The sequence below is a fragment of the Castor canadensis genome, chromosome 1 (assembly GCF_047511655.1).
Source record: "Castor canadensis chromosome 1, mCasCan1.hap1v2, whole genome shotgun sequence".
NCBI classification, from domain to species: domain Eukaryota; kingdom Metazoa; phylum Chordata; class Mammalia; order Rodentia; family Castoridae; genus Castor; species Castor canadensis.
This window is the reverse complement of record NC_133386.1, coordinates 45415027-45443004: the sequence shown is the minus strand read 5'-3', so window position 1 is coordinate 45443004 and position 27978 is coordinate 45415027. Positions and strand designations below refer to the sequence as shown.

The 27978-nt window shown below is 37.1% G+C and overlaps 1 protein-coding gene across 1 annotated transcript; it reads left to right on the top strand.

Moving 5' to 3' along the window:
- Positions 1-658: 658 nt before the first annotated feature.
- Positions 659-27978, top strand: Nus1 (NUS1 dehydrodolichyl diphosphate synthase subunit). Its single transcript, XM_020175393.2, has 5 exons — positions 659-1184; positions 16080-16205; positions 17383-17532; positions 21677-21776; positions 25209-27978. Exons 1-5 carry the CDS (start codon positions 770-772, stop codon positions 25297-25299), a joined length of 882 nt encoding a protein of 293 aa, XP_020030982.1. The 5' UTR covers positions 659-769; the 3' UTR covers positions 25300-27978.

Here is a 27978-nt window from a genome sequence, read left to right as displayed (position 1 = left end):
TAGACGGCAGAGCCTCTCTTATGAACCAAGCAATAGATAGCCAGTAAGGACTCTATGTCCAACAGCTGTGTTTCAGGAACATTACTGAAAATGCTCATTTGCACTCTTGGAAGAGTAAGCATCAGCTGGGAGAAGTTGAACCATACCAGGACCTCTCTATGGGGCACACTCCAGCCTTTGGGGACACGAAAGTGTCCTGCTTGATCCCCGGCATCAAAACTTGCTGCCTGGCACCCTTACGTTCTTTCTGGTATTCGTAATTTCCAGTTCACTTGGATCACTTTTACTTCTTGGAAACTCTTTCTGTCAGGGCCATGAGAGGAGACCCAGAGCATAAGACACCCAAGACGTCAGGTCCCTGGAACGGTGCATTACACCCACGGCAGGTGTCCCTTATTGGGATGCTGCAGGCGGGTGGGGTGGGGGCGTCTGCGCTTCGTCCTCCACACGCCTAGGGGGCGAACGCGGTCTCAGGCTCACGCTCTCCCTGGCGGCGCCCGGCTTGGCCACAACCTCTACCCAGAAGGCGCGTCAGAGTTCCAGGCCAGCCAATCACAACTGTCCATGTACTAACGGGGGCGGGGCTGCCAAGGGAGGAGGAAGATGGCGGCGGGGGCGAGGTGAGGTGTTGGCAGTAGAAAGGAGTTTGGGCGCGGGGGGTGGGGGGCCCCGGAGCGATGGCCCGCGCCGGCAGCAGGGGCGGATAAAAAGCTGTCGCGCCGCGGGTGTGGGAAGGAGGGAGAGGAGGGCGCCCGAACGCCACAAGAGTATGACGGGGCTGTACGAACTGGTGTGGCGGGTGCTACACGCGCTGTTCTGCCTGCACCGCACGCTCACCTCCCGGCTCCGCGTTCGGTTCGGCACCTGGAACTGGATCTGGCGGCGCTGCTGTCGCGCCGCCTCCGCCGCGGTCCTAGCGCCGCTCGGCTTCACGCTCCGCAAGCCGCCGGCGGTCGGCAGGAACCGTCGTCACCAGCGGCACCCTCGCGGGGGGCCGGGTCCCGCCGCCGCCCACCCGCGGCTGCGCTGGCGCGCGGACGGTTGTGCCCTGCAGAAGCTGCCTGTGCACATGGGCCTGATCGTCACTGAGCAGGAGCAGGAGCCCAGCTTCTCGGACATCGCCAGCCTCGTGGTGTGGTGTATGGCCGTGGGGATCTCCTACATTAGTGTCTACGACCACCAAGGTGAGGCCCGGTGGGAGGTGGGGTGGCTGCACCGGGTTTCCCGGACCTCCGCGCCGCCAGTTCAGCTTTATTGAGCATCTACTAAGTCCCTGCATTTGACTCTGTAGGTTTTTAAGACTCTAAGACTATCTCCTAATCCTTCATAATACTCCAGTAAGATAGGTGTATTTGTGTACCTTTGTTTCACAAAAGCGGGAGCCGAGGTTCGAAAACATTAACTGATTTGTATAAGGTCACAAGGGTAGTAATGGGGAAGTGGGAATTCTAGCCAGTCTATGCTTTTTTCACAGTCTTTACGATATGATGACACCTGAGTGTCTTCTGAGGTCAAGGCACTGCACGTAAGTGCGGTCAGGCTGTGTGGAAGTACTGCAAATTGGAGCGGTTGGGGTCAGGTGTTACTTGAACTGAGTTTATGAAAAGTATGTGAGAAACTGGATAGGACAGGCAAAAAGGAAGATGAGTTTCCCTTCTGTTTATGGAAGTCTGTGATTATGTGATCCGTAATCTTCAGTGGCCTGTACTGTATCAACTGTCTTCCCATCAGTTCTGATTGAGGGAATGAATTTCATTCATCACGGAATTTTGCAAGTACAAAAACGCAACACTTACTTGGTGGCAGCAAGCCTAAAGCACAGTGGCAGGCATATTCCTTGGAATCTTGCTTTTCATCCCATGAACTCTCAGGCTTGTGGGGAGAAGGTCATATAACTCACCTACGTGACATGGGACATTTAGGGGAGTGAAGTCAATACAGAAGGGAGAGAGAAGTTCTGAATAAAGGAACTTGAGAGTTCATGCAAAGGAGTTGGAATATGGTGGGACACTGAAGAATACTAAGATAAAGTTGAGGAAGGCTCTAAGTGTCGGATTTGGATTTCAATTAAATTCTTAATGCATTGGAATTTTCTTAAAAAGATGTGGTGATAGTGATTTAGGAGTATCAGTATGAAGGAAAGAAAATGAATCTTGTTTTCTGTTCAATAACTGAAGTTACCTGTATGCGTGGAGAAGTTACAACTTGAGTTTTATCTTTAAGTCTTCATCAGGTAGGTAGATCTAAGAGCAGGACTTTGTCGGTATAAGCAGTAATCTCTGCCTGCCCTATCATCTTCCTTGCAGCCACAAGGAATGTGGTTATGGAATATGGTTATGTAGAAACCTGTCATCTCAAGTGATGATTTGCTCTCTAGGGTAAAGTTTAATATATTCAGAGACTGATGTGGAACTTTCTGATGAATTTAGCAGACCAATAGAAATCCTGAGGCTGTTAGGAGGTGACACAGCCCTTGCCTGAAGCAATGCAATCATCATTGTCTGGGGAACAAAGTAAGTGAGCCCGAAATGGAAATTAGTTGAAGACATTAAGCAGTGTGGTGGACTGATTTAAATTCAGGTGATTCTTTGAGTACCTTTATCTTCCAGTAGGGCTGGAAAACATATAACTAAATTATTTGACTTGGTGACTGCCTCCAAGCACGGATTATAATGTTGTCACACTTCCTTGTTCCTGTAGTTCCTGTTACTGAATTTCTGATGTGATTCAGACATACTGTGTCATACCACTTAAAAGAAGAATGGTGATGAAAAGGAAGAAATCAAGTCAAACCAAGTTTTGACTGAGAAAAAGGAGATTTATGGTGCATTTTTCAGAGAATGGATTTAGAGATTTTTGTGACATAAAAGTTTTTTTTTTTTTAAACAGATAAGTGATAATTTCATTGCTTCAGTAAGAGACCTTCAATTGACCTGTCCTTGTTTTTGACTGATTCATTCATTCAACAAGTGACTGTTGGGTATATATTAAATACCACATACTCTTCCAGGGATGGGCATGCAGGAGTGAACAAAACAGACAAAATTCTCTGTGTTCACCGAACCTTAGGTTCTGGCATCTAATACAAATGGATAAAACATGAAGTATTAGAAGTATAATGAGGAAATATAAAGCAGGAAAAGGAGATAGGAGTGTTGAAAGTCAATGGTGTAGGAAGTGGTGCAGTTTTAAGTAGGGTGACCCAGGAAAGCCTCAGTGACTTGTTGATAGACTTGAGTTAAGGAAGCAAGCCATGTGGATATATGAGAAAAATCCACCTTTTTTTCAATGTAGATACTTATGTATAGATAATAGTATAGATATGTAAGCTTTATTCACTTTTTTCCCTAAGCATGCTTCTATTTAAGCCTATTTTCATATAGATAGTTAGCTTATAAAAATCCTATTGACATACTCACAAATCTATATTTATTGAATACCTATTGTGGTATAGAGCACGGCAGTACTAAGAAGTACATGAATGCTGCCTCTTAAGAAGTTCACACTAAAGGAGGGATAGCTATGAAAAATTAATGCAAGCTAATATGCAGACTTTATTTAAGGAGATAAAAGGGGGGAATTCCCTGAGGAGCATTATTACCCCAGTGTGTCTCTAGGAAGAACAGGAAATAACATTTAAGCTGAACCTAGCAAAAATAGAATTTGAGTCAGCTTGAACAGTATAGTCTTCTGTGAGTCTATGTGAATGGGGAATTCCCCAAAGGTAGCATTCCCATTAGACTGTCCTGAATAATATCATTGAATAGAGTGTTGGCAATAGCTAATGTAACAGATACGTTTATGTAATGAAAAGTACTAGAGTTAGGTATAGATGAAGTTTTGGGCAACTGTTCTATTTATTTATTGCTTTGTAGAAATCTGTTACAAAGTACAGTGTTTTGAAACAATCTTACGTATTTCTCAGTTCAGTTGGGCATTTTTCCTTGAAGTCACTTACATGATTGTGGTCATATTGCAGGCTGGAACATACAGGTTTCTCAACATGTGTCATCTGTCTGTGATGCTGGAATACCTGAGAGCAGATTGTTCCATATGGGTAGCTTAGACTTTGTCAACTTAATAATGGCCTCAGGGTTATTAGACTTCTTAAAAAGTAGTGAACTTCTTCCAGATCAGATGTTCCCAGAGGCTGAGCCAAAGACCAACATGGCACAGATTCTTCTGTCCTATCTTAGGAAATCAAAGTCATATATCTGCCCGTAATTAAGGAAATGAAGAAATAGGTTTCACTTCTCACTGGGAGAAAGGTAGGGAGTTGGGGGATAGATAGCAGCCATTTTTGGAGAGAAGCTTATCACCTTCATTCTTCCCTGCCCCATTCTGCTTCACCCAAAAATTTATATTTAAGTAAATATTCTAAATATGATTGGATTAGGTTATTCTTAATCCTTAGGGTAAACTATCCACTGATATTTACCTTGATTTGACTCTGCTAGCAAACAAACTGATGTTTTTCGTTTTAGTTTTTTGAAACAGGGTCTCAGTGTGTTGCTCAGTCTGGTCTCAAACTTCTAAACTCAAGTGATACTCCTGCTTTTGCTTCCCAAGCAGCTGGAACTATAGGTGAGCTCCACTTAGTCAGGCTAAAAAACACTTTTTTCCTCTCTTGAGGATCAAACCTTAGACCTTTTGCATGCTAAGCAAACACTCTACCACTAAACTACACTGAGCCCTAATCTTTTTATTTTTCATCTTACCTGTAGTATATCTTGATTGTAATAAATTCTGCCAGTGTTTCTTTCATCTAAAGATCTTTCAGAAACCAGAGTTGTTTTCTAGCAAGAGTGGTCAGGAATCTTTTTTGAGCTCAGGATTCTTGTAAGGAGATTTGGCCATTTCATCTACATGATTATAATTTTAAAAAATGACTGTAACTGGATTGTACAAATACTAGGCTTTGGGGCAAAACTGTGACTTAAGGCTTTTGGTGTTGCAGCCTTAGGGATGCTGTGCTTGCTAGTGTCTCACTTGAGGTAAGTTATCTAGATATGTGTTATCTTCAGTGATGGAACCTATTCTTGTTACCCAGCTGTATTGGTGCTGTGCTGGGAAACTTGCTGTAGGTCAGTATTTTTTCAAAGCACCTGTGGATGAGTCATCAGGGATGCTTACAGGAAATACTGATTGAACACCTTGATTAGGCTGAATTAAGGGAGTAGGAACTCTTATTTTTGTCAAGCTACTTAGGTGATACTATGTACACCTTAACACAGAACAAAAGGTACTCTACCTCTTGTCTGCTTCCCTTATTAAGATTATTCATCCTTCATATTCTCCCCCTTGCCCCCCAGTACTGAGGATTGTACCCAGGTTCTTGCATATGTTAGGCAAGTGTGCTACCACTTGAGCCACCAACACTCCCCTCCATCCTCCCCTCACACAAGTCCTTCATGTTCTTTTTCAGAGTGAGAATAACTTGGGATGCGATTTAGTGTTGCTTACTTTTTAGTTGGGGGCACAGATTTCTCACACTACCCTTAAAAAAGGTCTGCCAGTGCCATCCCAGCCTTCCCAACCTATTTCTTACAACTCTGTACCTTTTATTTTATCTATATCTGGGTAATGTGATGTTACCTCCTTCTGGAATGTTCTCTTTTTTTTTCTGGAAAATGATTGTGTACTTCCAGAAGACTATTATCAATCCTGAGTCCATCTGATCACCTTTTATTACTCTCTCTCGACTATTCCTCTATCTTGGTCTGTCTTTGAATCTCCTCAGAATTTCCTGGATCTCTGAAGGTACTTCTATTCTCTACTTTGTATGTATGTGTATCTGAAGTTTCTTGATGCTATCTGTCCTTCTCATTTTTGCTTCTCTTACAGAGTGTGACTTGGTGTTATGCCTTTAATGGGTGATCAATATGTATTCCTCAAATTCTTCAGGACTGCATTTCCTGAATATAAACATAATGAACTGAGTTGAAATTTTTGTTTCCTAACACAAGCCCTAGAAAGCTTAAGGAAAATGAACTTAGTTAGCTCCAGTTTATAATTTGTCACATTGACACTGGGAGGTATGATTCTTATGATTGTTCTCCTTTTGTTGAAATTCTCAGGTGCTAGAATTGTTAAAAGTCCAAATATGAGTATATTTGATACACTGAACAGTACAACCTGGAGTGCTTGTGTCCTGTCATGTGGAAACTCATGTCAGGGAACCTTCTCTTTCTAATCCTCACTTCTGTATAGTTCAGTCTTGTCCAGAATTTTTTCATTTTTCTCAACATCCTGAAATGTCCTCTTCTTTTTCAGGTAGCAGTCTAGCTCCTTGGCAAAAGGTTATCATTGATTCTTGATAAAACTGTTCCAAACTGTCACCTCCTAGGTAGGATGTTTTCAACTATGTCATTTCCACGCTTTCTCTGTCTTTGAATGGATCTATCCTGCATTTTTCTAACTTTTTAAATGATTTCATTTTCTGTGTATTCTTCTATTTAACTATAGTACTAAGTCTATGTATTAAAAGTAAACCTTTATCTTAAGACTAATAATTATCCTTTGTTGAGCTTTTACTCTGTACCCCCATACTATACAAAAATGCATTAGATTTAGTGGTTTTACAGATCAAGAAACTGAGAATTAAAAGTCAAGACCTGGCCGGTCGTGGTGATGCTCACTTGTAATCCTAGTTATTTAGGAAATGGAGGTAAGAGGATCATGGTCTAAGGTCAGCCCTAGAAAAGCCTGGTACCCTACCTGAAAAACAAAGCAAAAAAGGCTGGGGGGTGTGGCTTAAGTGGTAGAGCCCATGTGATGCCCTGAGTTCAATTCTCAGTACCACCAACCAAACCAAACAAACTTGTATCTATAAGGAACAGGTCAAGAATTTGAAGCAGATTTTATTCAAAAGCATTTGTACTTACATCATTTTCATTTTACAGAGAATATGGTCACAGTAGTCACTTTTAGTACTATACTGATTATATCGGGCCACCTTTTAAGGCCTGGTAAAGTGGTACTTATCTACAGTTATTTATAAAAGAAATTTAAAGGCAAGTAGTTTTCTTTATACCACTGATTACAAACATTCATTCTGAGCTATAGGACACTTTTTAATCAACTCAATTTAATTTTGTGGAGCTCTTGCTCTGTATTGAACTATTACTTTGTCAGAGGGGCAGAGTCTGTGAAGATATTTTCGTGTTTAAAATGTGCATCCTGAGTTGGGGATGTTGCTCAGGGGTAGAATGTTTGCCTCATATGGGGGGCTTTGGATTCAATCCCCAACATTGCTGAAACAAACAAACTAAATAAATAACTAAAATGTGCAACCAGAAGCTGTGAAAGCCCACATGGCTTATTATTTGCATACCTTTTGTGCTAAAAAAGGTTTGGAACTTATAACCCAACACTTGTCCCATTGTACTGTGCCACCTTTATGTATATTTTTTCCTTTGCTATAGCATGCTAATTCCAGTGTTATTTTTGTTCTGTGAGGTATCCCAAGGCTCTCTTGAAATAAAAGTTTAATAACTTTAAGATTTATTTTTTATGACTATGTTAGTCATATAAAATTTTAATAGATTTCTAAGTAATTGTACTGTAATTATGTATTTTCTTCTCCAAAGATTCTCCTGTAATAGTTGGTTGTTAGATAAATTAAATGAGGGTAACCACTAGATAACGTATGTAGTTGTCTAGTTAGACACGTAAAAAAAGGCCAAGTTGAAAACTGGGCATTTGTATATAAATGAGTATTTTTTTTAATTCTATAGCAAGAGAAGTGCTTTATAACTAGGAGAGATTGTTTCAGTGTTTAATTTTTTTCCCTCTTTGTCCTTATAAATATTTATTAGCTATTTCTTTTTTTTTTAATTTTAATTTTTTTATTATTCATATGTGCATACAATGCTTGGGTCATTTCTCTCCCCTGCCCCCACCTCCTCCCTTACCACCCACTCCACCCCCTCCCTCTCCTCCCCACCCCCTCGATACCTGGCAGAAACTATTTTGCCCTTATCTCTAATTTTGTTGAAGAGAGAGTATAAGCAATAATTGGAAGGAACAAGGGTTTTTGCTAGTTGAGATAGGGATAGCTATGCAGGGAGTTGACTCACATTAATTTCCTGTGCATGTGTGTTACCTTCTAGGTTAATTCTTCTTGATCTAACCTTTTCTCTAGTTCCTGGTCCCCTTCTCCTATTGTCCTCAGTTGCTTTTAAGGTATCTGCTTTAGTTTCTCTGCGTTGAGGGCAACAAATGCTATCTAGTTTTTTAGGTGTCTTACCTATCCTCATATCTCCCTTGTGTGCACTTGCTTTTATCTTGTGATCAAAGTTCAGTCCCCTTGTTGTGCACCCTTGATCTAATGTCCACATATGAGGGAGAACATACGATTTTTGGTCTTTTGGGCCAGGCTAACCTCACTCAGAATGATGTTCTCCAATTCCATCCATTTACCAGCAAATGATAACATTTCATTCTTCTTCATGGCTGCGTAAAATTCCATTGTGTATAGATACCACATTTTCTTGATCCATTCGTCAGTGGTGGGGCATCTTGGCTGTTTCCATAACTTGGCTATTGTGAATAGTGCCGCAATAAACATGAGTGTGCAGGTGCCTGTGGAGTAACCTGTGTCACTGTCTTTTGCATATATCCCCAAGAGTGGTATTGCAGGATCAAATGGTAAATCAATGTTTAGCTTTTTAAGTAGCCTCCAAATTTTTTTCCAGAGTGGTTGTATTAGTTTACATTCCCACCAACAGTGTAAGAGGGTTCCTTTTTTCCCCCCGCATCCTCGCCAACACCTGTTACTAGCTATTTCTTAAAAGGTGTGTTTTTGTAGAAGAAATGAACAACTACAGTGAAATAATTCTAACTTCAGATTTAAAAGAAGATATATTAAATATGTATTTTTAAAGTCTCATTTTATAGAGCTGATTATACGTTTCACATGAATTTTTAAAGAATCAATATTTAAGGAGTATAGATAAGATTTGTTGACTGTATATAATTAAATTCCTTGTTACTTGGTTCCCTTAATTTGAAGAAGGTATGTATGTCATGACTTTTATTACCGAGTTACTGTGTGCATGCTTTGGCATAGGAGTAGACTAAATGTTGAGACTGTAAACAGTTCCAAAGTGTCATTTTAAGTCTTCTAGATTTAGTAGACTCCAATAAGGAACCTGAAAGCAATATATAATCTAATAGGAGATTGGGCATGGTTAATTCTACTCTCCTTGAAGTATTTTCTGCTCATTTGTTTCACTTTTAAATGTTGTGACATACTAGAGTTTTGAGCTGTGTGTATGTCCTTTTCTTTCTGCTCAATTCTGCCAGTGTAGCCTGAGAGCATAAATGACTAGGTATGGCTATCTATGTTCCAGTAACAGTAGTTAGCTGACCCCGTTCCAGAGAATCTCCCAATTCTATGATTTTAAGTATCATCTGTGTGTATTTTCAGCCCTGATCTTTTTAATAATTCCAAATTTCTGTATCTAAAATACCTAACATGTCAAAAACTGTAGTTTTGAATTTTTTTCTCTCAAACTTCCCCCTCACATCTTACCCCATCCCAGAAAATATGACTACTTTTCATCTAGTTGCTCAAGCTAAAAACTTAGATAAATGTGAATCTCCTCTTACATTATGTACAAATTGTCATCAACAGGCTCATTGGTCTTACTTCTAGAATATATCTCAAATCCTCTACTTGTTTTTGTCTCCATTTGCAGCTGCCCACGTTTGAGTTACCATCATCTTTCACCGTGTATCACATAGGTCACTGGTTGGTCTTTTATAATCCATTCTCCACCAACCTGCAAAGTGATCTGTTTTTTTGGGAGGGAGGTGGGGTAGGGACTGTGCTGGGAATTGAACACTGGGCCTTACACAAGGTAGGCAAGTGCTCTACCACTGAGCAACATCCCCAATCGTTGGTTCTTTTGAGATAGGGTCTTTCTGTATAGCTCAGGCTGACATTGAAGTCACTGTGTGGCCCTGGCTGGCCATGGATTCTTGGTTCCCCTGCCTCCTCCTGAGCTGGGATGGTAAGTGTGCTACATGATTTAAACTCTGAATAAAACCTTCTAGCAGTTTCCTACTGTACTTAGAATGCTTTCGAAATAACACCCTTCTTTCCACTTTTTTTCTTATGCTCATGTCAATATTTTCAAGATGAACTCTCAATGCTGAAAAAACATGCAACAGAGTGAGCTCTATAATAGTAATCAGCTTGGGAAATACTAATGAATCAATCCATTGATTGATTTTTATGGTGCTGTGGATGAATCTAGAGCCTAGAGCATGGTAGTCAGTGGTCTACCACTGAGCTACATCTCTAGCCCTCAAAATACTGATTCCGATATCTTAAGAACTGAACAAAATCAGCAAAGGCCTTTTTTGTTAAATAATGCAGGGTTAAAACAAGGATTAGAGTGGTGCCAATGAAGGATACATGCAATATAAGTGAAAAACAGATACAAAATTGCACGGTCATGTATACTGGGAATACATGTGCATGTGGACATGTACTAGGGAATATTAATAGGTAGAAATTGGTGCTTTTTTTGTGGTACTGGGGTTTGAACTCAGGACCCACTTCACCAGTCCTTTTTTTTTTTTTTTTGATGGGTTTTTTTCAAGACGGTTTCTCAAACTGTTTGCTGGCTTTGAACCATAATTCTCCTTATCTCTGTCTCATGAGTAGCTAGGATTACAGGTGTGAGCCCCCAGTACCCAGCTAAAGTTGTTTTTTTTTTTTTAAATTTACTTTTGTCAGCACTGGGGTTTGAACTCAGGGCCTCACATTTGCTAGGCATATGCTCAACCACTTGAGCCATTCCACTAGTCCTGTGATTGGTAAGGTTGGGGACATTTCACTGTGTTACTGAAAAAGGTTAGGGAATGTTCTCTTACTGTCTAAACTTGGAACTTCCTTTTTATAGTTTATGTCATTGATACTGTAGTTTACAACAAGCATTTCTTAGAACGTAAAAAGAAATCGATATTCGGCCCACAAAGTGCATAGCTGTTTGTCAAGAAATACCAAAAACATTGTAGTCTTTCTGAAGTGCAGTTTTTGTAGAATATTTTATTATTTTCATGGAATTTGGAGATTTTCATGCACTTGTGTTTTCAAAAATGTCTTTTTCATGTATCTTTTGTATATATAATGGTTTACATTTTGGTAATTGTGGCTTCATGAGATAGTTGAGGAGCAGCAAAACAATGTGAAGTTCCTTATTCTTTATTGCAGAAAACTTATCTTAGATTTCCAAGTTATTCTTAAAGAATTAAAAATATCTGTTGGCCCTGTGAAGCCTCCTCAAAACCTTTTAAGAAAGAGCTATCATGGGAAAAAAAAAGAAGAAAGAATAGAACTGCAGTCCTAGTTGTTTCAAAAAATAGTACTCATAAAATTAGATAAATTTTATTTAATAGAGTTCAACGTTTTTAGAGGGAAATTCAAATTTTAATGGTACAGCAAGTTTAGCATTGTTCATTTGTCAGAGTTAAAAATAGTTACTGTGTGAGTGTTAATTAAAATAGGAGTCCTAGATTTCACGCCAGATTCTTAGCTATTGAAGGACAATTGCTTGACATTTCTGAGTCTATTGTTTCATCTGTAAAAAGATATAAATTTTTGTAGCTTAATACTACCTGATTCTATAAAATATATTTTTCTCAAAATTGTATTTTCACGTGTTTTTTCCTTAAATCGGTTATTTCTGCATGAATATGTTCTAAATTTTACAAAAAGTGGCTTTATTTATTTATTTATTTTTACTTTCAATTCATCATTTTGGCTTTAGTTTAGGTTCTAGAAAGCAAGCAGGATGGATTATGATATAAGAACAAGAATCTATATATACTGTGCTATAGCTAGAGAAATTTCCTATTTGAATCAAAGCCACCCTTATAGCTTGTTGCATTTCTTATATATTACATGATATACATACATACATATACATACATATATATGAAGAAAATTGTTAGCTGATAATATTGTTTATGGGTGAAATAAGTACAATTGTATATAATCTGATTTCTATATGGGGGTCATGTTGTAAGGTCTTAGGAATCATCTTGCTCATAATCTAAAAAGTAAACTATTAGTTTATTAAGGGGTTTGAATAAAATGTGAGCCCGTGGAGGGGTGTGAGTGAATGAAAAGAGGAATGAAGCACATCTGACTGGAGCAATTGGGAAAGGCCTGTTGAGGATAGATGACATTTCAGTTGGCCTGTGAAGAACTAGGAGAATTTTATAGGTATGGGTTTGGGAAGGTAGCATAAATTATAGGGGCCAGAGTCACATCTGGTTTTGAGAAACATATGGCAAACCTAATTTTCTGGTGGTGATGAGTACTACAAAAAGTAAATTCATTTATTTCATAAAGACAGTTTTCTTCTACCATAGAAGCATAGACTGAAGCATTATTGTTGGGCTAACCAGTTTGTTACTAATACTGGACATTTTAGGAAGCATTAAAAATACTAAAGATAGAATGTGCCAAGATTGAAGATGTACCTAAAGATAAGTCTAGTGATATATACATTAGAGGAGGAAGAAAGACCCGTGGATGGTTGTTGAAATATAAACAGTGACTTGAAATAGTGGGGCATTGGACAAATGTAGATACAGAAAACATTGCTGTAGAGGAGCTTAGCCTTTTAGTAAGGTGTGTGGCGGGGGAGGGGAGTGATACTACTAGAGAGTAGAGAAGATGGCCTCCATGACTGGGCCGGTAGTGATACCTTTATTATTTTGTTGGGGTTTGATCTGAGGGTCTCATTGCTGTATCATTTGAGCCACTTGGCCAAACCTGTGATACCTTTAATAGAAATAGAATGCCAAGCAGAAGGGCTATGGGTTTTTAAAAAAATTTATATGAACAGCTTTACAGCAATTATAATTTTAAATTTGTTGTTGTTCCATCACCCTCATACATTTACTATTCTCTTTTTTGCCTCTTCAATACTTTATCCCTAAGTGCATATAAGTTTTACTCTTAAAGTTCTACTCCCTCTTTTTCAACTTGATGTACTTTAAGTGTTCTGAGAGCTAGCTTTATGAGGTAAGCTGGCAAGTTTTAGCTTTGTTCATGATCACATGCTTCAAGGTAGAATTAGGTGTGGGAATAAACTAAATTTTAAGAAACAAATAATCCCTTTTTTACTTAAAATTTTAATGTTTTATCATGAATGCTTTCACATTAATTTTTACAGTTATTGCACTGGGCGGGGGAAATGGAGGTAAAGGAGAATAATGCAGGAGGTGAATGTAAGATATATTGTGAACATTTTTGTAAATGTCACACTGTATCCTCAGTACTACAATAATATAGTAAAAAGTGAAAAAGACTTAAAAAAAATAAAGTTACTGCACTGCTATTTTGCCATATGCATTTTAACCTTTTCCTGGTCCATAGTGTTTTCAAAATCTTGTGAATGACTAGACTCAAGAAGGAGAGGCATGTGAACATCAAGAGAGGGCTGAGGAATAATCTTCATTTGGGATGGAAAAAGGAAGAGGATTCAGTTGGAAAGTGAGAGGAGACTATTCAAGGAGCTAGGAGTTGACTCAGGAGAGGACATTCAGGCATTCTAGGGTGAGGATGGAATTCTGAGAAGGAAACAGAGTGCTAATTAATGGTAATACTTCAGAAAAGCTGAGAAGAAAAAAGATTGAGAAGTGATAGGACTGTTTTGGTGATTAAGACTGTCATTCTGTAGAGGGCTGGTCTAATCCCAGCATTTGGGAGACTGAGGCTGGAAGGTCTTGAGTTTGAGGCCAGCCTGGTCTACATAATGAGTTCCAGTGAGGCCTCGGCTAATCCATTAGAGGTGCCTACCTAGCTTGCAGGAGGCCTTGGGTTGCCTTGAAGAGACAAGAGTTCCTCGACAATTACGATTTTAGTCTGGAGGTTAAAGTAAAGGTGAAAGAATTCCTAAGAACTAATTCTTTCAAAAGAGGAGTATCAGCTAGGCATCAGTGGCTCACACTTGTAATCCTAGCTACTTGAGAAGCATAGTTCAGGAGGATTGCGGTTTGAAACCAGCAAGGGCAAAGAGTTCAGGAGACCCTATCTTGAAAATATCCAACACAAAAAAAGAGCTGGCGGAGTGGCTCAAGTGGTAGAACACCTGCCTAGCAAGCATGAGGCCTCAATTTCAAATCCTAGTCCCTCAAAAAAAAGAAGAGTATCAGAGGAGGGGATCCATGTGATTGAAATAGACAAAAAGCAAGACTTCCTAGTGTTGAGTTAGTATTAAAATGAATAAGTCTTAGTTCACATGGGAAATAGATTTATTCACCATTTTTAAAAAATAAAATCTCACTGGAATGTTGTAGAGATTTTTGCAGTTAAATTAGGAAATTTTTGAAATTCATATGAGTTCAAGAATTTATAACATGTATAGTCTGTATCGTACATTTATATACCATTTGCAGTGGCATATACTTTTTTTTATCATGTTTGCGTTTTGATTTGGGGCTAATGATTATATCTACATCAGTAGTGTCACGGCACAAGTGTGACTATTGTAAAGATAGCACTTTCATTATTAACCATTTTCCTTTTAAATTTTTGCTAGTATTTAGGAATTTTCTGTTAAATCTTGCAGTGAATATTGGTGATCCAGACTGTTCATTTTATGTTTCTAAATGTAGAACTCTGTAATTGTGGGCATTCATAAATCTTAACCCTCTTTTTTTTTTTTTCTATTATGCCCACTTACCTTTGGGTATCTTAGTGTTTCTTGGATATATAGTTCTCTCATCTTAAGGAGGATGACTCTGGATGTATATCTATAGCTCAGTCTCTGACCTCCCCTCTTTCAGCAGACATTTGTTGAGTATTTGCTGTATGTCCCTGGCACTATGCTAGGTCCTGATGGACTAAACAGACAAGATCCTTATCCACATGGTTCTTGTATGACCTCATGTCTCTTAATCACTTTTATAGGAACCCCCCAAATATTCTATCATTAGCTTTCTAAAACTGAGCGTATCTTTTCCTACTAACCAGTTCTTTCTTAGAATACCTCTACCCACTTTTAAAATTTGTTACCATTTTCTGCTACCTAGGATAAAAGCCATGGAATAGTTCATATTCACCTCTAAATAAGTCATGTGCCATTTTTTCCTCAGTTCTTCCTTTGTGGTGAGCCCTTCTTTTCCATTGCTTCAACTAAATTGTATATGGAGTCTTGCAGTAGTCTGCTATCTGTCCTTCCTTATGCCTACATTAGGTACACTCTCCTTGGATTAAATTGCCATACATTTCCACATTGCTCACAAATTGTTGGTTACCTGTTTGGTAAGCAGTATAGAATAAAATTAGAACTGTTCCCTCACCCCTTTTCTCATATTCCTTGTATCAGCAGCATTTGTTTTTAAACATCATGCATACACATACACACACACACACACACACACACAAAAGTGTGTCAGCGCTTGGTAAAGATTTTAAAACGTGGTCTTGTGGTTTGGGGTTTTTTCTTCTCCAATTACAGCTCTATATTAATTTTATATTAAATGTATGTCACATAGTTCCTTTGTCTTTCTCAACAACATGGTAGTAAATTACATGTAAACTTCTGTGTGTAGTTTGTATCTGTGATTTGCTTAAATTTAAAATTTTTTCTCTCTTCTTTTTACATAATATTAGTTCCTTGTAAAAATAAAAAAAATCAAATTGAGGCAATAGTATTTAATTCACATAGTAAATCTGCAGAGCAAATGTTAGACTGAATTTAGAAACAAATAAATTCTTGGCTAAGCCCTTTAGGGACATTGGGTTTCATTTCTTAATCAGTAATAAATGATTCAAGTAAATGAACTCTTAAAATTCCTTTTTAATTTTAAGTTTCTGTCAAGTTCACTTTGCCATTAAGTAGTTAACCCCTGTCCTTTGTTTGACTTTACCCTAAAGCCAGATTCTTTACTAACAAGTTTTGTTGTCATGTTTTGCCTTTAGACTCTGGTTTAGGTTCATGAGATTTGTTCAGTTCTGGATCTAGTATTGTATTCACAACAGCATCCATTAATCATTGAAGAGGTTAAATTAATCTACTTGTGATTTATTTGCTTTTAATTTTCTTTTTAAGGTATTTTCAAAAAAAATAATTCTAGATTGATGGATGAAATTTTAAAACAACAGCAGGAACTTTTGGGTCTGGATTGTTCCAAATACTCAACAGAGTTTGCAAATAGTAATGACAAAGATGATCAAGGTAAGCATGAGTATAAAATTGAATATGAAGACATGTATTTTGTGTTTCAGGGAAAATAATGTCAGTAATTTTTTATTCATTTTGGTCTTTAATGTCTTTATTGTTAATATCTTTAATTACCAGATTTTCCCTCTTTATTTTGTTAAAAGATAACTTTTAGAAAAAAGGTAAAATAACAATTCATATTAAAAAGTGAATACATGTTAAAGACTTTATTTAACCAAGCCAGATTTTATAACTGGTTTAACAGAATCAAAAGAGCATATACATTTATAGGTCAAAAAATTAAATGAGTATGTAACTAGAAGCAAAACTATTTTTTTTGTAAAGGATGAAGGGAAAGATAAGGAAATTATGAGTCTAGAAAGAGCTTGCTGGTCTGTAGGTAAACCCTTATAGGGTTTAAACTCAGGACCTTCTACTTATTAGGCTCTACCACTTAAGCCACACCCAAAGTCCCTTTTGCTTTAGTTATATTTCAGGTAGTGCCTCCTGCTTTTTACCCAGGCCAACCTCAGACCATGTTCTTCCTACCTGTGTTTCCCATGTAACTAGAATTACAGGCATGTACCATAGCATCTTGCTAACATAACATATTTATCCCAGGCTAGCCTTGAACTACAGTCTGCCTATCTCTGCCTTCCAAGTAGTTGGGATTATAGGTATGAGCTATCGTGTTTCACCCTTAAAGATTTGCATTGTTACTAATTAACCTTGAATCCTAGCAGTTTTAAAGTAGCTCCTACAGAATTAGATAAGGTGTGTGTACTATAGACAATATATATATTCCATTGAAACACAGGATTTTTTTTTAGTGTCCACTTTTTTCTTTTATTCTGTGTTACTGCTAACTCTACTATGATTATAAATGGAATTTTAGGTCAGAAGTTGTCAGGTAGCCTATAATTAAAATTCCTATTCTAAAAGATTTTTTCACAATGCAAGGTTATTCTGAGGACTTGGGAAAAAAAAAGCAGTATATAAATAAATATGTAAATGTGATTTTGGGTGTGTAAGTCTTTTCAGAGGAGAGTAGCTAAGTATGGTTTGAGACTGTGATTGCTGTTTACCATAAAATCTGTATCTTTATTTTGCTCTGAACTTACTATTTTATAAAACTGACTTTGAAATAAGTCTAGAAGTGTTTTTACAATATTTTATTTGCTTTTTCCTCTAGTTTTAAATTGCCATTCAGCAGTGAAGGTGCTGTCCCCAGAAGATGGAAAAGCAGATATTGTGAGAGCTGCTCAGGACTTTTGCCAGTTAGTAGCCCAGCAGCACAAGAAATCAGCAGATTTGGATGTAGATATGTTAGACAATTTACTTCGTAAGTCATACGTGTTTTTTAGTTTTGTCCCACAAGGATACAGTATGAAAGAAAATGCTTAGGTTTCTTTCATTCTGTAAAGCCTAATTTTATTGTTATACTTTTTATAGTTATGAAATTTGAAGACTTACATGTGCAAATGGTATTACGATGATGAAATTTGTAGATCAGCTTACTTACATGAGGACTTAATGGTAAAGGACAGGATTTGGGGACAGTTTTTTTAATTTCGCCATGATGACTTTTTTAGAAATAGGACTTCTGCTTGTCAGCCTTCTTTCTCCTCCTCTCCCCTAGTGTGACTTTCTGTGAAGTTTGAACTTAATAGCTTTTTATGAGGTAATTCCATAACTGTTCTCCATTTTTAATATTCGTTGTGTTATATAAGTGCACCCTTGTATTTATCATATTATACCAAAATATAGCATTATGTATGCATATATTTTTCCACACTGTTTATACAAGCCTTTGGTTTGCTTATTCTCTAGCACCCAACTAGGAAGTTTTGGCTTTAACTTTATGGCTCTTCTTCTTAGCATTATTCTTGACCCATTTGAGGAAAGGCAGTCTTTCAAACAAATTTGTGTCCATTGATACCTTCTGCAGCCATATGATAGCACTTGTTTTTTATTTATTCACATCAGGTATCCATTTACTCTACTTGTTAATTATGCATTTTCTGTCTTAATTCAGCTCTTCATTCTTCATTTCTTCTACATGACCATCATAGAGTACAGACCTTTTGTGGCTTCTTGTTCTCACTCCCTACTTTCATTTACTTCTCATCTTTTACACTACTCTCATACTCCCTTTCATTGTGTAACTATATTTGAGCTCAAGGAGCAGTAGACCCTTGTAGTGACTGTCTAATTGAGATTACTTGGATATTGACTGTTTACTGGACCCTTTGAGGCCCAACCAGAGAATAATTCATGAGGACATACTAAAAGTTGGATGTCCCATAGGTGGCCTTCAGGTGTCCTTTGGGAAAGTACTAAAGTGTTGAGCCTCTTCATGGGTTGTAAACTTGTAACAAAAATGTACACAGTACCTAACACTAACTCATCAATCTGACATAAACAAATACCCTGAATATCATCACTCTCTAAAGTTCCTTTGTGACTGGGGTTCAGTCCCCTCTTGTATCTCTCAAACCAGACAACCACTGTTTTGCTTTCTGACTTATTTTCATGTTTTCTGGAAATTTTATACAAAAGGATTCAATATGTAGTCTCTTATGTCTTGCTGTTTTTACTCAGTATAATATTTTGATATTCATCCATGTTTAATTAAAAGTCACTTTTTATTATTGAGTATGCTATTTTATGTATATAACACATTTTGTTCATCTGCTCATCAGTTGGTACACAATTGATTGTTTCCAGTTTTTGAATAATGCTGCTGTGACTGTTAACATATATGTCTTGATGTAGACATCTTTTTCTTTTCTCTTGGGTAGATAGCTAATAGTGGTACTGCTATGTCATGTGGCGAGTGAGTGAATGTTTAATTTTTTTAAGAAGCTGCCATACTGCTTTCCAAATAAGGTATGCATTTTACATCCCTACCAGCAAGGTAAAAAGTTTTTCCACCTCCTTGCTGAACTGTGGCATTGTCTAGTTTTTTTTTTTTTTAATGTAGTTTGGCCATTCTAATATGTATGTGATAGCGTTTTGTTGTGGTTTTAATTCTCATTTTCCCAATAATGTTGAAATTTTTTATGTGCTAATTTATTACCTGTATCTTCTTTTGTGAAATGTCTTTAACTATTTTGCCCATTTTTAATAGATTGTCTTACTGAGTTTTAAGAGGCTTTTACGTATTCCGGATACACTTCTTTTATGCACAATAAGATAAATGTTTTACAAATACTTTCTCCTCTTGGCTTGTTCATTTTCTAATTGGTTTCTTTAAAGTTTTAAATTTTTATGCACTCCAATTTATCAGTTACTTTCTTTAAAAGATTAGGCATTGCTTTCTTATCTAAGAGATCTTTGCCTAACCCAAAGTCACAATTATTTTTTCTTGGTTTTCTTCCAAAAGTTTTATAGATTTTGCTGTGACATTTAGGTCTGTAATCCATTTATAAGGTAAAAGAACCAAATAGTTTTTCTCTCTACTCTTTGTTGAGAAGACTGGCTGTTAAGGAGCCTGGCTTTTCCCCTTACATTACTGTGGTTTGTTTGTTGAAAAAAATCATTTTACTATAAATCTGTAGGTTTAGTTCTGGGCACTCTATTCAATTCCATTGGTCTATATGTCTGACCTTATATAGCCTAACTGACTTGATTACTATACTGTAGTGTAATAAGCTTAGAAATTAGCTTCTAATCAGATAAGGCCATCCACTTTTATTTTTTTCAGAGTTGTCTTGACTCTTCAGGGACCTTTGCATTTTTCATATAAATTTTAGGGTAGCTTTTCAGTTTCCCAAAATCCCTACTGGGAATTTTATATGGATTGAATTGAATCTATAGCTCAGTCTGGAAAGAATTACCATCTTAACAATATTGACCTTGACATGAACATAGTTTTATTGATTTGTTAGGATGCTATTTTTCTCACAAAAATATTCTTATAATTTCAGGGTTTAAATTTTTTACTTTTGTTAAATTCATTACTGAGTATTTTATTCATTTTGATACTATTGTTAATGGAATTATTTTCTTAGTTTTATTTTCAGACTGCTAGTAGTATTTGGAAATAAAGTTGTTTTTTAATATTGATTTTGTATCCTATAATCTTGCTGAAATTCACTTAATAGTTCTAGTAGCTTTTTTGGTAGAGACTTAGGATTTTCTAAATATAAGATCGTGTGTCTATAAATAAAGATGACCACTGCTGTCTGTGCTCAGTTTTTGAGTTTCTTTTTTGGTCTGGCTTGTATCTGCGTAGTTTAGTAGTCATCTAGTGATTTATACGCTGTTTGTGCTCAGACACAGTTGTTCTTTGGGTGGCAGACAGATATGTGTTCTGCCTAGCCAACATAAACTTTTAAACGGACTTTGTCATGGAAATAACTTCTCACTATTGCTGCTAGGTCGGCCTGCCTAATCCAGTCTCCTTACTTTTTGGGAGATGAGGGAAGGAAGGTGGTGTTGCAGGGGATTAAACCCAAGGCTTTGTGCATGCTAAGCAATATCCCCAATCCCAGTCACTTTGCTTGACAATGAAGAAACTAGGCCCTGGTAAGATCATGTGACAACTAATTTAGTGGCAGAACTGAGGATGTTAGAAGTTGTTAGAATGTGAGTCCCTGTTATAGCATCATTATTGGTTACGTTGACGACTCTTCAAACTATCTTTCTCTTTGTTTTCTTTCTTTCATTCACTGTGATAGGGTTTGAACTCAGGGCCTTGTGCTTGCTAGACAGGCAGTCTGCCAGTTGAGCCTTTCTCCCAGTGCTTTTTTACTTTAGTTATTTTTCAGATGGGATCTCTAATTTTTGCTTGTGGTCACCCTCAGACCTTGATCTTTCTACTACAGCCTCTGAATAGCTGAGATCACAGGCATACACCACCATGCCCAGCTTATTGGTTGCCATCTGGTCTCCCTAACTTATTGCATGGACTGGGCTCCAACCACAATCCCTCCTGATCTCCACCTCTTGAGTATCTGAACAAACTTTATTTTTAAGTAGTTGAAACATTCATAGCCATTTTTTTTCCCTCAAAGCCAAGTCTCATATGGAAAACGGTTTATGATACAGATAAAAAATGTTCAAGTGCTTGTTGATTCTGAGATACACTCTTACTCCTCTTTTAGGTCTCTTGGGCTCTAGAGAACACTGAAAACATTTGTATTTTATGGCTGTGAGTTGGTCTTTCTGGGTCCTTAGCTGTAAAATATGGGGCATTGGAAGAAGGAAAGAGAATAGATACTTTCGGACATCTTTTTCATTTCTGAAGTTATTTGATTCTGTGCAATTATACCTCAAGAGCAGTACCTTTCCCAGGATGCCAAGTGAACACTTAAGTTGATACTTAAAAGATCGAAGAGGTATGGGGACTCTCATAGGATATAGAGTGGGAATTGTGTTCCTTACTTTACCAATTTAATTAACAGATTTTGCCCTTGAGTTTTTTTGGGGGGGGTGGTATAAGCAGTGCATATTAATTTTATGTGTGTGTTTTTATTTCCAAGGTTCAAATGGTTTTCCTGATCCTGATTTAGTATTGAAGTTTGGTCCTGTGGACAGCACATTAGGCTTTCTTCCTTGGCAAATCAGATTGACTGAAATTATGTAAGTACTGACTGTGTTTTGATTCAGCACATATTTCTTAAGCCTATCACTGTGCTGGATCTGAGGGCAATTCCCAAATAATATATTGCATCCTTTACCTTAGGTACTTTACAGTATGCATGGCAAAATGAAGACATAAATGAGTTAGTCAGAAGAAAGCGTATGGTTGTGCCGATGTTTCTTATTAACACTAATGAACATAGATCAGAAATTAACAATATATGAGCCAAAGTTGTTGATTTCACAGAAAAGGTATAACTTATCCATGTTATATGATACTGATAGATTTTTGTATTTATAATAAAAGTGGGGTGTACAAGGGGAGAAGGGAAACAGGAAAAACTGGGGAACATTTTAAACAAGTAGGGAACTAGTTCCACTAGAGCAGAGTGTTAAGTAGTAGTCTGAAATGAAATCAAATAGTCTACGGGTGTCAAAGTTTGGAAGACTTTAAATAGCAACAAAAGGAATGCGTGTTATGGTAGACAGGGAGTGGGAAACAGTTGAGCCTGTGGGTAATATAGGAGTGGTGATTTTAGAAGATTTCTGTGGCTGCTATGACTAGAATGAATTAGATTAGCGAAAAAAGTGAAGTAAAAGTACAGGTGAAGAAGTCATAGCTATAATTTAGGGAAGAATACAGTGAAGAAAAAGAAATTGCTTATTTAGAATAGGGTTTGGTAAACTTTTTCTCAAAGGGCTACATAGTAAATATTGGTCACGAGAAGTACTTGTTAAGTATGATTGTATGCCTAACACTTTAGTAATTGTAGTAATAGTTAGAGAAGAAATGAAATGACTCCTAAGTTTTTAATCCCAAGCAACTGGGTGAATTATAGTGTTAGTGAGAAGAAATCAGAAAGAGAAGGGAGCACTGATTTTCTTTTTTTTTTTTTTTTCTTGTACTGAGGTTTGAACTGAAGGCCTCAAACTTGTGAGGCAGGCACTGTATCACTTGAGCCATTTTGCCAGCTTGGGAGCACTAAATTCTGAAGGGAAGGAGTGGATGACTTTGAGACCATAGTCTGGTTAGTCTGAAGCGGTAGATGATGTAGAATTGGTGATTAGATAAGAAGTCAAGACTAAAGATGTTTGTTTGAGGATCCTCAGTATCTAGGAAGTAGCTGAGCCTATGAGGATAGAGAATCTCTCCAAAGGGTACACAGGGATCCTTTAAGAAATGCCAATTTGGAGAGGGAGAGAAAAATATCAGACAGACAGAAGAGAACACATAGTGTGTGAGAGTAGGAAAGAACTGTGAATCATCTGATCCCACCTCATTATACAAGGAAGAGCTCTTGTTCAAACTTGAAACAAAGTGGAATTAGAATCCAGATCTCAAAACTCTGGGTGTCCTTTTGGTGGTGTGCATACATGTCTCTTATTTTCCTTGAGGCTTTTTCAGGTCATTTCAGATGTTTTTTAGGTGGGTTCCATAAATGGCAGTAGTGATACCTTGTGAACAAGAAAGTGGTTTGGAGGGAAGAGCATGTTTTACAGCAGACAGACCTTGTTAAAATCTCAGCTATGTAGTTCAATAATGTGACTTTGGAATGTGCATTGTAATGTAGAGTTGAAATTTAAATCTGAAAAGGAATGGCAGATACCTAGCACATAACAGGCTCTCCCATGGACCTATGTCCGAATGTCTGTCATAACTCTCTCGTGTTGTATTGGGGTTTTCTCTGTATTTTTCTACCCTTCACCAGACTGAGCACCATAGAGTCAGAGCTGTCCCTCATAAAATGGAAAAGTAGAGGTTTGGGCCCTGATAGAACAGATTGAGAAATTGCAAGACAACTCTGAGGCACTGAGCAGTAATGGCACTCATTGTTTCCTGAAGCGTATAGGGGATGAGGGAGTTGATAAAGGGCATAAAATGAGTAAGATTTAGGAAGGTGGGCATTTGAGGTAAGCTTTAGCCAGAAGAATATCATTAAGTGTGTTTTAAGGATATCATTTGAGTAGAGTGACTAAGACCAAGGTTGATGCATGTTATTTAGTGTTATTAAGAGATGATTAGGAGCCAGATGCCCATGGCTCACACTTGTAATTCTAGCTACTTGGGAGGCTGGGAGTGGGAGGATCATTGTTCGAGGCCAGCTGGGCAAATAGTTCACTAGACTCCATCTCCAAAATAACCAGAGCAAAATGGACTGGAGGTGTGACTCAAACAGTAAAGCACCTGCTTTACAAGCTCAAAGCCCCTAGTTCAAACCTCAGACTCACTCACCCCCCAAACTCCCTCTTAAAAAAAAAAAAAGAGAGCGAGATTATTAGGAATTAGAAGGAAGTGTAGGAGCTGTTTCAGAATTTCTGGTGGTAAGAGGAAGGACAGTGAAAAGGCTTAGCTAAAGATAACTCACAGGATCAACAGGAGTTCTTTCATTAGGCTAGCTGGTTTCTTTTTCTTTCCACTAGTAGGGTTTGAACTCAAGGTCTTGTTCTTGCTAGGCAGGAGCTCTACCACTTGAGCCCACCTCCATCCTTTTGTTTTTGTGCTTTAGGTTATTTTTCAGATACAGTTTTGTGTTTTTTGCCCAGGTTGGCCTTAGATCGCAGTCATCCTAGTTATGCCTCCCACATAGCTGGGATTACAGGCCAGCTTGTTGTTTGAGATGGGGTATAGTCAACATTTTGCCCAGGCTGGCCACAAATCTTGGTCCTCCAAATCTCCGCCTCATGAATAGCTGGGATTACAAGCATGATCTACTAATCCTGGTCTGTCTTTTTTCAGGGGAGATTTGGGGGTATGCATATGACTAGAACTCTGAATGTGATTCTTGTAATCTGACCATGTGTTTAACTCTGTTACTGTTTGGAATTTCTAAACCTCATTATAAAGCTGTATAAATTAAGAGATTTTTTTTTATGTTAATTATTGAATATAAGTATTTAAAATACTTCAAAAAGAGCCCTCTGGTTGTGTTTTCACTACCTTTAAAGTGCTTGTCTTCACAGTATAATTGTGTGGATGACTAGTTGGAAATGGTGGAGTTAATGTTCATTTATTGGTTGTTCACCACATAGCTTCTTGTGGGGATGCTGTGCAACTCAGCCCTGCATTAAGCTTGGCTTCCATAAACTGTTCAGGTAGTACTGGCTTTACTCTGACGGTCAAGAGTTCTTAAAGTGGATTTGAGTGAGATCCTTTATACATAGGTATGTAGCTTTGTATTAACCTAGGATTTTGCTTTAACAGGTTATGAATCTAACTCACTATAGTTGCTTTTCTTGTGGGAAGAAGGGAAGGTTTAATTTTTACTTGAATTGTATCACAGTGAGTTCAATGATCTTTTAGTGGAAGTGGCTTGGCATATTCTGCTTATGATGTACTTTCTTCTGACCTTAATCTCTTTTTGGTCATCATTCTCTGGTTTCCCCCACCAAATTGCAGTGCATCATCTAATTGCTTTTTCTGCTTCTTTTCAGCTCTTTGCCTTCCCACCTAAACATCAGTTATGAGGACTTTTTCTCTGCCCTTCGTCAGTATGCAGCCTGTGAACAGCGTTTGGGAAAGTAATGATCACTGGTTGTGTAATTTGATTTCAGGCTTTAGAGAAAAGGACCCAAGTGACTCTGATGTTTACAAAGCACCCATGAAACCCTGTACACACTTTATTCATATTCCTCATAATTTATCAGCAAACAAAAAGTGTCTTACTTGAGAGTGACTGAGAGAGAGAGAGAGAGAGAGAGAGAGAGAGAGTGTGTGTGTGTGTGTGTGCATGTGTGTATATGGAAATAAACTTATAAATGTGGGGAGAATTGGAAAATGCAGTACATAAACCTACAACTTGGAGCAATTAGCAGCAGTGTTTTAGGAGCTGAGATTTCAGACTTAAAGGCTTCAACTCTACTACTTCTCTGTTTTTGTGGGGAGTGGAGGGAGTGATTAGAGCTGTTTGGGGAGGGGAATACTTTCTGTCCAGTTTTTCCTAGTGACCAAACTTATTTTTAAGAATAATATATTGATTTAATAAATGGAAGTATTTTGATTTGGGGAAGCCTCAGAAGACTAGAATCCTGTGTCACTTATGTGTTAAAAGCTTCCTCACCTCGAGAGGAGAGGGTAAACCTGTCTTCAGATATCCGTCCATTTTCATTTCTTCATTATAGTCAAAAAATGTGACTTGAGAGTGTTGCTCTGGTGTTTGTGCTCTGAGTTGTGAAGATCATTTGAAAAAGAACTCTCACTCAGTGTATGGAAATACAGAATTTTAAATTAATTATTAAGTATTTAAATATTGAATGAAGCAGTTAAAAACAAAAAAGAAGTGAATATGTTGTCATCTTAAAAGTAAAGGTAGATAATTTACCAAAAAAGAAAAATTTTGATTTCCTTTGTTTTTGTGTAATGAGTAATATGCCGTGTAGTACCCAAAGTTGATTTAAAAAAAAAAAAATTTCCAGTAGCTATTTTTATTTAAAATAAGCATTTGAGAGAAGTTACCAAGACAGCTCTTTTCTTTGAAAGTAATCTGTTCCTCTTTGGAATAACACCTAAGATTTTTATTCAGTAAATACCAATGGTAACTTTGTATAAAAGATTAAGTAGGATTGAGACCTGGGGAGGGAATAAAATATTACCAAAGTGTATAACAATAATATTACATGTTCTCTTTTATGACAGAGAACAGCACTGATTCTGTTATTTTAAAATAGAGTAAGTGATTTCTTGATAGGTGTTTAATATTTTTCTCTCAGTGCTGATCCTTGGACAGAAACATTCCTTTTGAATTTGATGGATGCTTTTTAAGAAAACTCTTACCAAGAAATGTACCACAGTTATGTTCATTTAGAATGGATTACTTTAAATACTAGGTCTCAGAAGTCTGAAAAATAGCAAAGAAGACTGGATTTGGAAAGCATGGTCTGGAATTGCTTGTCAGATTCTAAAGTGATGAAGAGTAAATGTTTCAACTTTGGATTATAAAACCCCATTTATGATTTTTTAAAATATACTTGAAATAAAAATGATTAAACTAAATTTTGGCCCAGTGACATTACTTTGCACTTCATAGTTGTTCATACAACTTTTTAAAAAATGTCTTAACTTATTGCCAATTTTTTTTGTAAAATTGTAGCATATTTGAACTTTTTAAGAGAATTTCTCATTTCTTTTGCCCATACTGTTATCTACATTCTGTTTAGTATTTTTTGTTTCATGGGGGAGGTTAATTTAATTTATAAGCATGATAACTGTAAGTGGTATTTATAAACTTTCTGACGTATATACAATTTTAATGAATTAAATTTAATGGGCCCAACTGAAATGAGGTGATTTCATGTTTATGAAAATGAAGTTAGTCAAATAAATTATCCATTGGGACATAGCCCAAGTCCATAGAGATTTAATATTTGAGTTTCTATACCCTTCTCTAGTATGTGCACAGCAAAATAAATATGTAGTCCCTGACTTAAATGTGTTGTAGTTCTAGGAAGAGATGCTTAAAACAAGTTGCTAAGGGTTTTGAGTTTAAGTGTAAGCATTCCAGAACCTTCTCATGTGAGCTCAATGCTAGTACAGTGTACAACTTGATTAGCATGGGTCATTCTGTAATTCCTGACAAAATCACCTTAAATTCTGCATTATCATCATCATCACTTCTTTGTGCTCTCAAGAAGTGGTGTGGTGATAATTTTAAAGAAAACTCTCTGTGTATTGAAGGAGATTGTCATTAAATTGTTTCTTCTTGACACTCCCTACCATAGAAAAATTACCACATTAAACCTACTTGATGGGTTGCAGCTTGGAGCAAAGCAAAAAGTTGAATTCCATTCCCAATTCTGTTTGTACTTTGCTTCTTAAAACTAATTGGTTACTGTTAAAAAGCTGAAAAGCTGGCTTTAATGTGAATAACAAATTATGGTATATTGTGACTAAGACTTAAAAATGCTGTTTCCAAGAAGATGATGTTCTAATACTAATGTTCAGTGTCAGATACACTGTGCATATCTCTGATTTAATCTTTGAATGTATGTTATTTAATTAGCTCCCTCCTTCTGTGTGATGGTCCCATACATAGAGACAATTACATTCTTGTGATGTTTTGTATAGCTGTAGAACTGGGCAACATGTAAATAATATGTACAGCAAGTTTTTATGATTAAGGAATCAAATTTATTGAATTTTATTATTAAAAGTTGGAACTTAACATGTATGTACAAAACACAATAAAATATATGCTCTTTTCATGGA